Below are 16,621 nucleotides of genomic sequence, written 5' to 3' on the forward strand. Positions count from 1 at the left end.
TACATTGAATAAGATCTTTAACATTGTGGGTTTCAAGAGAGGCCAAGTCTGCTGACATGCATAGCAACAGTTAATTCTAAAGCCTAGAGCAGATTTTCCCAAATTGTGTTTCCCAGAATATAAGAAGGTGTTCAAAAATGTATATAGTCCATTTAGTTGGGAAATTCCAGGTTAAGCAAAGTTTATAATGTTTCTCAGACTTTAATATGCTCTTGTGCATTGTGGATTTCCACAGAAGCGTAATATGCAGCTTTCTCCAAATGACTTAGTCATTAGAATCCTTTTTCAGTAGAACATTTCACAGAAATAATGTTCTCTGAAGCAATAAATGTCGACTCCTGGGAGGTGAATAAGGGATTTTATTGTATCAATCAAAAGAAAAATTAATGAAATTTTGAGGAACAGTTTTTCAAAGAGAGGAACACTGAGCACAAAAATGGGTTTTTAACTGTAGCACATAAACCAATTTTATTTATGTTCTTAAAGAGGGTGTTTTTCATTATAACGACGGACTTAATCGCTGAAATTTCATGGGGAGAATTAAATGATATTGTACTTACTTGTGAAGGATACATAGTTATTTAGAACATCAAGTTTTGAAAAAATGTTTATATAGGAGCTGAAATTCTAGTAGAATTGATAGAAATATGCTTGCGGTAGAAATGTGTGTACTTAAAATACACATGTATGTTACATGTGTAATTACAACAATCGAGCATTTTAAACAAATACATTAGAAAAATATATCTTTAATGTGTGGAATCTCTATCTACCCTTTGTTAGAAGACCAGAGTTTTATTTCCAAGTCTACTACTATCTGATTGTAGCAACCCAGACACATGCATACAATGACTTAAATTTTTCATTAGTAAAATGAAGATATTATCCCTTGTGGTCAGATAAGCTACATTTCAACTTTAACTTTCAGTGATGCTTTTGTAGTAATTTTATAAATTAATGCAATAATGCTTCCAAATATTTAATTTGCTATCCTGAAAAAAATTTCTGAATTATCCTCAATTTTTAAATATATATTTCTTTGTGGCAAGTGTTCATCCTTCAAAGACCTCATTTATGGAACTAGCTAAAAACCATTTGAAATCAAAATTCACAAATCACTAGGTTGTTGCAGCAGAATCTTAAGACCAATCATCCAATAATTTAACTTTTCTTAAGCAATGAAAACATTCTCTTCCAACAAAATTTATGAGTCACAAAATATAAATATAAATAATATATTTATTACTTATATATTATAATAGATATATAATCAGAAATGCTTTAAGTGAAATGGGAGTAGGCAATCAAAAGGGCTTGCCGCTCAACCTTTGGTTTGTCTTGCATTTTGCTGTATCATTTCTTGGCCATACCCAAGTAATCTTAAAGCTCAACATAAAACAGAATGAAAACTAAAAATCTGGTGCAGTGACTCCTAGATGCCTACATACCCTTTCCCTTAGTATCTCTACAACTCGACTAATGTGTGTTCTCCATTCAAAGGAAAGAAATAATTCTCGTGGACAAGTAATGTAGCTTTAATTTTTTCCAAAATAATATTGCTTAAGTATGAACAAGTTTACTATAGGTTATAAAAGGTATTCACATATATCTCCTATATAACTATAAATCAAAAATAAAGTTATAAGATTAATACAAAAATTTTTAAAGTTAACAATATTCAATTGATGAAATGAAAGTGATACAATGAGTGATACATGATTGAATCCATATTAACACTTGCCACCCATCATACTAAGAGAAATGTAGAACTCAGTAGGATTGATTATCCTTTGTTGTTTTATTATTTAAGATGAAATAGCGGTTTGTTTTTAAGACTTGTAAAGTCTAAAATACAAGATGATAAAGCAAGAGATACTTTCTCATTACAACAGTTGAATCTTTTTCTACAATTGCTTTTCCTAGAGATTTAATTTACTCTTTTCGATGTTATTTCTGTCATTTCTAGTTTGTGTATATTTAATCTTCTCAGAGAAATGTGTTATAGGCATAATATATCAGGGAAATACTGTTTTAAATCTTAAATTGGGTGTAACTGATTATCCTTAGTGTCTGATAAATTGACTGCAATAGAGGAGAGGAATTTCTATTTTTTTTTAGCAATGAAATGTTAGCAAAATAAATATGGCGTGTATATATATATTTGTGTGTATATGTAATATTTAAGTGTATTTCAATAAAATATACAATTATTTTAATCATATGTAACTTGTAGCAAGTTATAACTTTCAATTATTTTATTATTAAATGTTTAAAATCTCTGCCCAAGTATGGACCTTTTATTGTCATAATCAACACGATTTTCTTTAAAATTATATTAAACTGGAAAACAGTAGCTTTAATTAGCTATAAATGATATAAATATTCCTATAAAATAATTATATACACTTTGTGGTGTCAATAAAATGTAAAGCACTTCAACAACTTAAAAATTTAAAAAAGCAATTTACAACAATGGCAAAAGATTTGAGCAGACACTTCACAAAAGAAACGTCATAAAAAGTCAGAATGCAAAAGAAAAAAGCTCAAAGTCACTAGTTAACAAGAAAATTAAATTAAAACTACAATGGATAACACTACACACTCTCCAGAATGTCTGATATTAAAAAGACCAAAACAGCAAATACTGTCAAAAATGTGGACCACTTGGAAATTTCATACACTGCTGTTGGGAATGTAAAATTGTACATCTATAGAAAAAGTTCTGGTAGTTTCTAATTTTTAAAAATGCCTGCACAATGAGCCGGCAATCCACTCCTAGTAGTGACCCAAGGGAAACAGAAATAATCACAAAAATATTGCATAAGGATGTCCATAGCAGCTTTATTTATAAGAATCCCAATCCGGTTTCCATCATAGTAAAAGGAACTGAAGATAAAAATAACCAAAAAACAAAAAGCATCGTTATCTACACTGGGTAGTATTCCTCTAACTAGATATATAAAAAGGAATTCACTACTGATAATCAAAATAGCATAGATGAATCTCAATATTATTCTGAGTGAAAAATGTATTACATAAATCTGCTATATGGTACGATCCCATTTACATCAAAATCTTAAAACAGATAAAACTGTATCACGGTTAAAAAAAAATCAGAACATTGGTTGCCCTAGAACAAATGGAAGCAGAGATTGACAGAGAAAAGGCCTGGGAGAAATGTTGGAGGGGATGATGACATTCTATATCCTCATGCATCTATACATTGATGTATTTTGCAAAAATATATACTTTTGCTCAAGACTCAGAGAATATGCATGTAATATCTGGGTTGTCCATTGTATGAAAAGTGATTGGGATGCAATGAGTTAATGCAAATGATTCAATGAAATCCCAGTCAAAACCCCAGAAAGTTATTTTGTGGATATCAATAAACTGATTCTTAGGTTAGACAAGCAAAACCCCCAGAATAGTCAACTCAATATTGAAAGAAAAGAACAAGGTCAGAGGACTAGCAATACTAAATTTCAAGACTTACTATTATATAAAGTCATAGTAAATAAGACTGGCTGGTATTGATGAAAGAACACACGAACTTATCAATAGAACATAATCAGAGTCCAGAAATAAAATCACATAAATATAACCAACCTATCTTGGAAAAAGTTGCAAAAGCAATACAATCGAGCAAAGATAGTACTTTCAACAAATGTTTCTGGAACGACTGCACATCTACATGCAAAAACAGCAACAAAAAGAATCCACACACAGACTTTGAATCCTTCACAAAAAAGTAACTCAAAAAGGATCATAGAACTAAATGCAAAACACAAAACTATAAAACTTAAAGATGATAAAATAGAAGATCTTTTTCTTCTTTTTCTCTTTTTTATTAGGACATGATTGTATAAATTTTTAGGTACATGTGATAGTTTGATACATGCATACAACACTTAATAATCAAATCAGGATAACTGGGATAGTCATCACCTCAAACATGTATCATTTCTTTGTGTAGTAGCATTCTAAATATTTTCTTTCAGCTATTTTGAAACATACAATAAGTTATTGTTAACTATAGCACACTAAGTGTCTACATAAATCCAAAGGATTTAAGAAAAGGAAAATAATTGAAATATTAAAGTGTATAAAATGTCCAATTATTGCATAAAACTACTGTTTCAAGCAGAATCAAATTTGAAATTCTAAGCATTAATTTAAATGAATTATTTATAGTTTATATTGTTAAAAAAGAATACAAATACTTTTCAATAAAAATGTTATGCCTGTCATGGCAAGAATGTATTAACAATAAATTTATGATCCACAAAAATATAAGATAATGTAAGAGCAAATCTAGATAACCTTTGGTATGGTAATGACCTTTTTAATACAACAACAAAGGCACAGTCCATGAAAGAAATAATTGATAAGCTGGACTTCATTCAAATTAAACATTTCTGCTATAGAAATAAACACTGTCAAAAGAATGAGAAGACAAACTACAGTCTGAGAAAAAATATTTACAAAAGATATATCTGATAAAGGACTGTTATCCAAAATATACAATGAACATGAAAAACACAACAAAAAGAAAACTGACAACCCAATTATAAAATGGGCAAGAGAGCTGAACAGACACTATCATCAAAGATACACAATTGACAAAATACATTTTCTGTTTTCATAGATATTAAACATCATATGTCATGAGGGAATTGCAAATTAAAACTACAGCATCCACTATTTGGACAGCCAGAATGCAAAATACTGACAACACCAAATGGTGGTGAGGATAGTGGAGCAATAGGAACTCTCATTCATCGCTAGTGAGAATGAAAAATTGTACAGCCACTGTAGAATACAGTTTGGCAGTTTCTTACAAAACTAAACATATGTTGACCATGTGATCCAGCGATCATGCTCCTTGGTATTTACCCAAAACAGCTGAAAACGTATGTCCACAGAAAAATCTGCATGGGGATGTTTATAGCAGCTTTATTCATAATTGCCAAAATTTGGAAGCAACCAAGATGTCCTTCAGTAGTGAATGTAAAAACAAACTGTGGTACATTCAGAAAATGGAGTATTAGTCAGCACTAAAAATCAATGAGCTATTGCACTATGAAAATACATAGAGGAAACTTCAATGCATATTACTAAATGAAAGAAGACAATCTCAGAAGGGTGTACACTGTATGATTCCAACTATATGACATTTGGTGAAAATGAAAGATGAAGAGGCAAAGCAGAGATATTTAGGGCAATGAAACTATTTTGTATGATACTATAGTGGTGGATACATGTCATTATACATTTATCAAAACCCCTAGAATATACAACACAAAGAATGAGCCTATTACAAACTATGGGCTTTGAGTGATGATAATGTATATTCAATGTAGATTCATTGACTATAAATGTACCACTCCGATACAGGATGTTAATAAAGGGAGGGCTGTGCATGTGTGGGGGAGGGGGTATAGAGTGACTCTTTGTACTCTGCTCAGTTTAGCTGTGAACCTAAAATTCTCTAAAAATAATGTTTGTTTTAGAAAAAAGCAGTGAGAAAGAGAAAAGAGGCCCTTAAGAGAAAACAAACCACACTGCTGGCATTTCTGGTAACATACGAGAGCACGATTTTGACAGCCTGTTGGAAATAGATATTTATTGTTGGGTGTTTCTACTTACTGATTGTATAATGAGTGACAGACCCACCTTTGAAAGGGCCCATGGTTTTAATACACACAGGTGATAAACACACAATCGCCTTCAGACAGCCAGGTGGCTAGTTCAACGTCTTAGACTAAGCATGCTTTTCTTGTACCTATTCCGGCAAACATACATTATCACCTGCATTTATTTTCATGGAGACTGCCTCCTATAAAGCAAACTTTGCATTGGCTCTCCCTGAAGAACTATCCCTCTGTTGCACATCTAAATAAGGTTTTAAAGTATGTTTTCAGTAAATTCATTGGAGATGTTTGCTTCAGCAGCAGTCAGGGCAAGTCAAGCTGTGTATTTAAGAACTTGATTTGAACTGTTTTATTCAGTACTTCATGTATAGTAGGTACTTAATAAATATTTGCTGAAATAATGAGTGAATGTGCATTTTTCATTGTTAAAAGCTGAACTTAAAGAAAAGCGTTAATTTGAGGAGAGAGCTTTAAAGGAAAACAACTGTTCTGGAAGACAGAAAATCTGGGTTCTATTCTCAGCTGAAAAGTATCTGGCTGTGTCATCATCCACTTAAAAATCTCTACCTCTCAGGCTCTCGGTTTTGCCATCGTATTAGATTAAAAAAATGGAAGAATATTTCTACTATTTTATAAAACTCAGTTCATATGCGAAGGAACTAAGGCAAGAAATAATGGAATAAGTAATACTGGTTACAAATAAAACCCTTCCAGTTGCAGCTTGTATACTGTAGGGTTTTTAATCTCTTAAACATGCTGAATGTCAAGCTCATAAACCAGAATATTTCTTTTCATTTGTAACACAGAGCTTTGCTAATTGAAGTCACAATGGAATTTTTAATAATAAAACATGCAGAAAATAACTTGTAATTAATTCACAAATTGAAGTAGTGACAGCGAATGCCAACTTGCCGATGGATCAATATCAATGATTAGAAAACATATCTTTAGTCATTCACCTATTTTTAACTCATAACCCTTTTTCCTACATATACATATTTGGAGTATCCACATAGAGGCCTCTTGAAAACAACCACACCTATATTTTATTTTTCGAATAGGTGGAAGCACAAAGTGCTTAATTAATGCAGATTTGGGTGTGTTGATTGTTTTTCTTTAGCTAATCATGATCTAGCACTGCTGTTTCCACAGAAATTGTGAGAAAAGACAAAGAGATCTAATGGTAAAAAGACTTTGGAAGTCCAACAGAAAAAAAATAAATAAACAGTAGCCTGCTTAACTCACCTATGTCCTAATATTCTGATGCTTCTTTATCTGTAAAAGGATCAGTGGCTTCCTGGAAACAAGGTTAAATCCATGTAGTTTTTCAACTATTGAAACAATTATATATATAAATATGCATCAGCATTCTATTTACATCTATTCAACACAAATAAGACGAAGTAGGCAAATAAAGTCAAATGTGTATAGTATATTAAAGCCAAGCTTGTCAGGAGTCCAGATCACTCCATATATAAATATATATATAAATATGTTACACATATTTGTATATATATATTAAATATGTTACACATATTTAATATATATAAAATATGTTATATATATTATATATAATATAATATATGAAATATATATCTATTTTATATATAAATATATATAATATATGAAATATATATCTATTTTATATATATAAATATATATAATATAGATAGAGGGAGTGGTGTAAGAGAAAGTACTGTGTTTCAGGTCACTTGAAAATGTATATTTGGGTGGTAGAAAACATCATATGTGCCAAAGGCTGGCACGTAATTGGAGTGATCTGGACTCCTGACAAGCTTGGCTTTAATATACTATACACATTTGACTTTATTTGCCTACTTTGTCTTATTTGTGTTGAATAGATGTAAATAGAATGCTGATGCAACCCTTTTTTAGCATTTCAAAACTTCAAACTTGCAAAGGAAAGCAGCTCTATTTTGTCAAGTTATGGTTACTTTTAAAGCTTTAAGAAAAATATTTTAACATAGGGTCATAAAGGTGTAAAAGAGCAACTGTTTTTGCATACCACCTACAGATCTATAATAATAATATTGTTTTGGGAACTCATTATCAAAGATCAAAAGACCATTTTCTGTAGTAGGTCTTTATCTTGAGAATTTTAGAAGTCAGATCTATCCCTTTATTTTCTTGCTTCAGTTAAGCAAAGCAATGCAGTCCAGTGAATGCCAGTTTTCTCTAGAATAGGAAATAAAGTTGTTTTGAAGGAATAAACATGCAAACAACACATTCAAAGGTCAACAAAACCTTGTATTTTCTTAAAACTCTTAAAAGGACAAAACTAGGTGAAAGGCAGAATAAAGCTATAAACAAATACCTGGTTTTCAGATTAACTCTTTGCACACAGCATTTAGCCTTGGCCTTAAGCAAATGTATTAAGTGACAATTGTGACCTCCAGTATGTAATACATGGTACTCTCAATGTGTATTGGTAGCCAGTTCTCCATGGGTCTCTAGTGTTTCTGCACATCTTGTGAGCAGAGACAGTAACCTCCATTTGTTCTGTACCATCTCTCTGTTCAAGGATGCTTGTATAGCAAAGTCTTGGAACATACAGAAAATGTCTCTCTCTGAAGCAAAAGGCTATTGTATTCATAGGCTTGTAAGATGGAAATTGTATCTCCATTCGGAACAAAGGAAATGACCACCTACTGTCCCCTATTGAGAGACAGGACTAGCTGGATTTCCTAGGCAGACTAAGAATCCCTAAGCATAGCTGGGAAGGTGACAGCATCCACCTTTAAACACGGGGCTTGCAACTTAGCTCAAACCCGATCAATCAGAGAGCTCACTAAAATGCTAATTAGGCAAAAACAGGAGGTAAAGAAATAGCCAATCATCTATTGCCTGAGAGCACAGCGGGAGAGACAAGGATGGGGATATAAACCCAGGCATTAGAGCTGGCAAGGGCAACCCCCTTTGGGTCCCCTCCCCTTGTATGGGAGCTCTGTTTTCACTCTATTAACAACTGCACTCTTCTGATCCGTGTTTGTTATGACTCCAGCTGAGCTTTCACTCGCCGTCCACCACTGCTGTTTGCCACCATCACAGACCCACCACTGACTTCCATCCCTCCGGATCCAGCAGGGTGTCTGCTGTGCTCCTGATCGGCGAGGCGCCTATTGCCACTCCCAATCAGGCTAAAGGCTTGCCATTGTTCCTGCACGGCCAAGTGCCTGGGTTCGTCCTAATTGAGCTGAACACTAGTCACTGGGTTCCACGGTTCTCTTCCGTGACCAATGGCTTCCAACAGAGCTATAACACTCACCACATGGCCCAAGATTCCATTCCTTGGAATCCGTGAGGCCAAGAACCCCAGGTCAGAGAACACGAGGCTTGCCACCACCTTGGAAGCAGCCCGCTACCATCTTGGAAGCGGCCCGCCACCATCTTGGGAGCTCTGTGAGCAAGGGGCCACCCCCCCACCCTCGTAACACTATAATAAAGAGAATGTTTTTCTCTGGAGCAAAGAACAAACAGGCTCATACAACAGACCTAGTGTTCTTCAACTCACAGGTCTTCTCGTGTAACATACTCTATGGTGTGCACTAGTGTAACCTGCATTGCCCTGTGGAAACTGGGCTTAACAAAACTAGCCCAAATGATGACACTCTGGCTACCATTACTACTGTGAAGAATGAACTGTCCTTTGTCCTTGACCCAGGAGTCTTTTGTTTTCTATCACTACTCATGAAACTATGTGTGACAGGCTATCTTAAGAGCTTGCAAAGAGGATAAAATCTGACATTTCACAATTCTTGATATTATTCAGAGTCACTCACTGAAGTAAAGCTTGCTTAAATGTTTCCCTGCCTGACTAGAGCTTGGAAGGTAAAAAGAAGACAGAGGACCTCAGGAAAAAAACAGTACTACCCCTTGTCAACAGAATCATCATTATAATACAGAGTTCCTTTCAGGCAATTAGCATGATAATTTTAACAATAAAAAAGCATCTAGCCTATGGGTAATCCAGGTAGAGAGCATTTCTAATAAAACAAGTTGCTTTTAATATTTTCTCCCCTCCCCAGATTTATTGAGGTAAAACTGACAGAAAATTGTATATATTTTAAATGTACAACTTGATGTTTCATGTGCATTCTGAAATGATCATTACCATCAATTAACATATCCACTACCTCACATATTTACCATTTATTTTCTTTCTGTGTGCTTGTGTGGTAAGAACACTTAAGATCTACCCTATTAACAAATTTCGAGTATACAATAGTGTTAATTATAGCCTCCATACTGTACATTAGTTACCAAAACTTATTCATCTTGCATAACTGAAACTTTTACAAACATCTTCGTGATTTGATTTTTGCCCAGGCCTCTTAAATGACTAAGAAAGCATTTTTGCTAAAACTCAAATATTTTTTAGATTCATTTTTCCCATTTATAAAATATACAGAACTATTACGTGCACTTGGATCTTATTAACCTAGGACTGATTTTTTAATTATTCTTCAATAGTTCTTGCACAATCACAAAAACAGGGGTAAGATGGTGTCAGTTAATAATGAGATACAATTTATCAGAAAAAAATAAATTTTTCAAACATAATTTATTTTATTAGAAAAAATTATGAGATTTATCAACGATATTCAGCCTTTTTGGCATATACAGAATAAACATATCAATACATTAATTGGTATAATCCTTACTATTTAGTTAATTAATTCTTTAACTAATATTCTTTTAACTCCTCTCACCGTGGACATATTTGCTCTCAGATGGTGGTCCGAATTGCTTCCTGACCTCTGCAAAATATATTAACATTTTAAAGGACCTTTCTTGAATATGCTGCCAGCAATCGCATATTTCAGAAGGGATAGCAAATTTCTTCCTCAGTCAGGAAATAATGCTCCTGGGTCTGCCTGAAGGTTCACAGCCTCTAAGCAGTCAAAGTTTTGATGTTTTCTTTAATGTTTGTCTCTTTCCCTAGAGTTCTCTACTGCCACTCTTCACCAATCCACATCTATCACTCTTTAATATTGAAAGTTGAAAAAATCACATCCCACAAAGGAATTCTTTGAATTAGACTGTACTATCAAAAATAGCAACCCTCTTAGGAATTATTAAATCATGTACCCCCTTTGCCCCATTTGCTCAGTAACTACCCTTACAGATAAACATTTTGATTTAGTAAGTAACAGAACCATAAGTCAATTTAGATTTGCAGAGGTAGCGCTGCACTACAAAGTTGGACATAGTAGTATCTGGGTAAATAGAGATAAAAGCATTTTAAGGACTTTAAGTGGTCCCACTAGGTATACTCAAAGAATATTCTTGTCTGTCCTCATAAGATCTTCCCTCAAGCCTGACTTTGATTATAATAATCAGCAAACAATGTAGCAGTGTGATCAGCACTATAGTTAAGAAAAAAGGTTGTAAGCTATGTAACTGACCCCAAAACGATTTACCAGCAACCAATTAGATACATGTTAATATGCTCAACTATTAATACATACATATTACATCATTATAAATATAGCCAGGGGTTAAATTGGGATAGAAAATTACAACCAAGCAAGTAGTGAGAACAAAGGGATAATGGAGAAAATGAGAATAAGAAAAGGCCAAGAGTAGAAATGAAACAGGGAGCCAAAATGGTAATGAAAAAGGATCACAGGGTTTGTAATTAGGTAATGTGGGTTTAAGTTCTAGTTCTGTCTTGATTGCAGATAAAGCTAAGGTTTTAATGAAATAACCAACAACTCCCAAATCTCAATGATGTACAAAATGAAGTGATTTAAAACCCTTCAGTTCTTATTCCACCACAATCTCTAATTGTCAGGACATTTTACTCATCATAGTTATTTAGGCAGTTTGGAATACTTAAGCAGCCCCCACCTTGAACAGATGCTGTTTGCAATGCTTCAGAAAAAAGAGAGTTCTAGAAGATTTTACAATTGTGATCCAATGTGAATTATGATATAATTCAGCCCAGATGCATTGCATGGCACTTCTGCTCCCAACTCATTGGCCAGAACTAGACACATGGTCCTATCCAAGCACAAAAATGCCAAGACATGTAAGCCTATGTTACTATCACATGAATGTGGGGAGAATAGGAAATACATTGCACACAGGCCAAATTACTACAAAAGTACTCATTCTGTAACCTCTATTAAGTTATTTAGACTGTGTATCTCCAAATACTGCTGTCTGGCTTTCCAGCTGTGACATTAAGTAATTAGTAAATATCTATGAACTCCAATTTCCCCATTTACAAATTAGCAATAAAATCACTTATGCCATGAGAATATTCATATAATTAAGTAACCTAATGTATGGAATTATAGCTAACAGAGTACCTGCTATACAGTCAATGCCCAGTGACATGTTAAGTCAAGTTCATCATGGCTGTTCTGAGTACACTAATTCTAAAGATGGCGCAAAATTTGCGAGTGTCCAAGGAACTTTCTCACAAATGCACAAGACTGTCAATAGTTACTACACTGTGCTCACACACAGATTTTGGGTCACAGACCTGCAATTAGGATGGTTAAGTATTGCTTCCTAGTGAGTCTTCATGGGGAGGTTGGCCTAAATGAGGACTGCAACAACCATCAGGAGAAGACATTCATTTCAGAAATGGACATGGGGATTCTATGGTTGTGCTTATGGAGGAACAAGAGAAACAAACTGAAAGAACATAAGATATTTCTCCTGAGGTCAGTGTCATTTTGCTTTATTATCATCATCGTCTTTATTTATTTTCTGGCCTTTTCTTCCCTATGTCTGCCCTACCTTTGCTTTTACCTGCCTTTAAGGACCTCATTAGTTCTGTCATTATCGCTCGTCCTTGGGAAAGTTACTTTACCTCTCTGGGTTTTAATAATGTCATGTGAATAAATAGGAATAATATTCCCTACATCCCAGGATTATTATATAAATTACAACAATTAATGTACATGAAACCACCTGGCATGATATGAGTATGCAATATTTAAGTTAAAATGGTAAATAAAATCCACTTTTGGAATTTGGATTTGGTCATTGTATTTTACAAATCTAGAGAGTGAATGAATTCCTACATACGATGTTCCATACATGCTTGTTGAGTAAACACATGGGATAAAACATATGATCGGCTTCTTCTCTTATCTGTAGATTATAAGTAAGATTTCAATAATTAGCATGATAGATAGTTGTGTCATTCATTTTTATCTCAAGATACCGACAAATTTTCAATTACATTTATGTTTACATATAGTTATAAATGATATGCCTGCATATTTTTATATTTGTATCTACAACATTTCAATGTAATCTGACAAACAGGTCTCATATTTTCCTTTTTGATTCCAAAATTGGATTCATTATATGACTGGCACACAAATATTTGGTAAAAATGAGCTCTATATATTTGTTCAGATTCAAAGTACTCACATTCTCCTAGGAAAAATGTAAAATGTGACTTACCAGACCTGAAGATCTATTTTCTGTATTATTTATTTTATACTTTTCTAGTCAATAATATTTAACATTGGCAAAATCTAATCCAAATGGATTTTGCATTATTTGTCTTAAAAATACAAATATTTACATTTTTGCAATTTAAATAAATCATATAGGTTAAAAATAATGAATAAGCGAAAATTAATTTATATGATGCTATTAAAATAATTTATTTTTAAAATTTGAAGTATTGTGCTGTTGACTTTATTTTGATAAATAAAAAGAAATTTTACTTATTTTAATTAATAACTAATTATATAAATAGAAATATATATGTATATATGATACATGTTATCTTCTTTTCAGTCTTATTATAGTCATCTGATAAAGTCATTCATTCTCCATTATTTATTGAATGTGTACCACGTGCCCAATACTATCCTTGATCTGGAGCAAGATGAAAAGTAGTTCACATCTTAACAAAAGAAAACATCCAACAAACTAAAAAATAAGTATATGTCTTGACAAATGGTGTCGAGTTTTGTGGATGAAAACAAATCAAAGAAATTGATAGGGAATGTTTTTGGCTTTCCATTTTCAATCACTGTTTGGTAAAGTCTCACCAAGAATGTGATGTATGGGCCCAGTGGGTTCATAACGGGAATCAGTGGGAAAAGGAAGGCCAGAAATTTCTGGGATCCTAATCTTGACCGACACAAACAGAAATAAAAGCTCTAATACAATCTTCAAGGTGTCAGAGAAAAGAAGGTAATTCCTGAGGGCTGAATATGAGGGTTGACAATGAGTACAAAGTATAAGATGGGGTTTTTACAGGGACTTGTACAACCCAGGATTCCTAGTCATTCCTGTCAAACATACACTTTCTCACACAAACACACACACACACACACACACACACACACATTCACCAAATCTCATCTCTGCTCAAAGTTGTTTGAAAGTTAGATATAACCAGGCATTCTCTGTCTCTGCTTTTAAAACCAACAGTCATATATTATTTCTAACTATTTAGCCATAAAGACATGCAGATATATAAAAGATGAAAAGGTGACTTACATGATTTTTGGTAGGTATTAGTGCTTCTCAAAAAACTTTAACTCAGTGTGTTATTTCTTTAAAGCTTTATTAAACCTCAACACATAAGTTTTTCTTTAGCATCCAAACTTAATTGAAAATAGTTTGTTTATAAAGGTATATACTAACACGTTAAAACTGGTGGTATGATATTTAGCAAGGGAACAATCAGAAAAGCATCATCATGCATACTACCTGTCATTTTTCTGCCATTGATTTAATTAAACAGTGTCTCTTATGTTCATGGCACCAGAAATAAAAGGATGTGAAAGAAAAGCATAATTCCTCATTTCAAGACACATAACTTAGGGCAGACAAACAGCACAGAATAAATATTCAATGGGTACATAACAATATGTACCAAATTGCTGTATTAATAATGTGTTCTCAGAACATTAAGAGTTATTATTTCTAAACTTCAGCTGGGGATAAAACTGATTACTAGTCCATGAGGCAGGAGAAAGCATGATAATTGAAAAGTGGTAGGTCAAGGGCAATTCTCCAATTGCATATGTCAAGACTAGAAACTTTAAAAACTTACTTATTTTCACATGTAACTGAATTTTTACAATGATTTTGACATTAAAGTATATTTTTACTTACTTCCTTTTTTGTTGGCTATTGAATCTATCCTTCATATTATCCCAATTAATATATTTAACAAATGTGTGCATTTAGAAAATTCCTTCACCTTTCTATGACTTAATTTATTGCCTATAAAATGAAAATAGTTACTTCTTCATAAGATTGTTTTTAAGATTAAATCAGATAATACATTGAAGAGCTTAGCTTAATGTCTGGTACACAAAAGTCCCAGTCAAGATTGGCTATTTTATCAAAATATTTGATACTTACAAAATAATTTCAGCAAAAACATGCAGTGTAAATGTATATATTAATTCCAAGGGAAAAAAAATATCTATTTGTTTATTTCAAAAGTCTTTCTTAGAGACAAGTTGAATAAGAAATTTTACAAATATATAAAGTTTTCTCCCATAATTAGTATGTTATTTTTGATGTTTTTCCTACTTTCTTAAAACTCAAAAATGTATTATAAAATTGTATGTGATTTAATAAAAAGTTGAGAATATTATTTTCAGTATCATGGACTGCTATTAAAATAAAACATTAGCTTAATTTATTATAAGTATTTAATGTTTATAATTTATTATATGCCTAAATATCAGTTTTTATTTTATACTTCAAAACATTTAACATAAAAAGTGGAGTATTTGCCCAACATTAGAAAACCCCATATTGTGAAAATTTCTAATAATTTCTATGGAAACAAATCCTTTGCTAACCTATATATCTGCTGATGGTGTAGATAATTTTTTGTTTATCTTATAACAAAGCTAAGCATAGGACATAACACTTATTTAGTTTAAAATCTTCTAAAATCACAATTAATATGGGAGTAATATAAATTATCTGGTAGATTGGGTTTCACATTTACTTCTTTATAAATTTATTAGTATTACTGTATGTAAATTCTAATAATTATGTTTTTAATGGGCTATCTCTATTCTTTGTCAAGAAGTAGTTCTCGAAATTGTATATTTCCAAATTTACTGCTATCTTATGTATTAAAATGTGCGTTTTAAAAATAATATGGAAACTACTGAAAGCATATTCTGAAATAAGTGCTCCTAAGTGAATAATAAACCAGGAAACTAATAGCTTAGTTTATAATTGGCAGGCACTATGAACAGATTCAGAATATTGACTGTACCTTATGTCGCAATCTCATTACAGGCTGATAGGATTTAAGGCCGTATTCTCCTTCTTTGGTTGGCCTTCCTTCCGACTCCAGAAAAATGAATCCAAGAACCAAGACAACTGACCAGCACTTAAACATCCTTGTTGCTTTTCACCTGTCAAAATTAAAATTGCAAGGAATCAGAGAAAATGAATTATATATTGAAAAACATGTATCATGAAATATTTAATATCACGCATAAATCTCCATTAATCTAGTGAAAACTTGCTGGTAGTTGCCAAGGGAAATGAGAAGTAAGTATCTCCAAATACAGATTATTCCTTTGATCATAACAAATACTTTTTTTTCATTCAGACGGCTATATAAAATATGAAATGAGAAGAAATATAGGGACTGATAAAAATGTGGTAAGAAAAGAGTTAATAAAAAAGGTTGAAAGAAAAGGGGAAAATAGAGAAAATATTGCATTATACTTAATTTTCTAATTATCTGTACAGAATACAATTATTAATATATAAATATTTAACTTCTCTTTGAGTATGTTTGATGAACAAATCTTAATAGACTTATAGTTATTATAATTCACTGGTAAATATTGATGAGAAGTTAATAAGATAGTCTATGATAGGTAGTACTTAATAAATTAACTGAGTACAACAGAAGTTATGCAGGTGGATTATATTTAGTTATTAAGGTACTTTTTCAGTATTTAAAAAGCATTTCCTAGAAA

The 16,621-nt window shown here is 32.4% G+C and overlaps 1 protein-coding gene across 5 annotated transcripts in view; it reads right to left on the reverse strand.

Moving 5' to 3' along the window:
* The window catches only part of FSTL5 (follistatin like 5), a 786,207-nt gene that overhangs the window by 717,636 nt on the left and 51,950 nt on the right, over nt 1–16,621 (reverse strand). For all 5 annotated transcript variants that reach the window (XM_032148724.2, XM_032148716.2, XM_032148719.2 and 2 more), the window contains exon 2: nt 15,904–16,045. In XM_032148724.2, coding sequence (XP_032004615.1) covers nt 15,904–16,029 — 126 coding nt within the window. In that variant the 5' untranslated portion in view covers nt 16,030–16,045. The remainder of the gene's footprint in view (nt 1–15,903; nt 16,046–16,621) is intronic.

Source organism: Hylobates moloch, unplaced genomic scaffold (assembly GCF_009828535.3).
Source record: "Hylobates moloch isolate HMO894 unplaced genomic scaffold, HMol_V3 SCAFFOLD_3, whole genome shotgun sequence".
Taxonomy (NCBI): Eukaryota; Metazoa; Chordata; class Mammalia; order Primates; family Hylobatidae; genus Hylobates; species Hylobates moloch.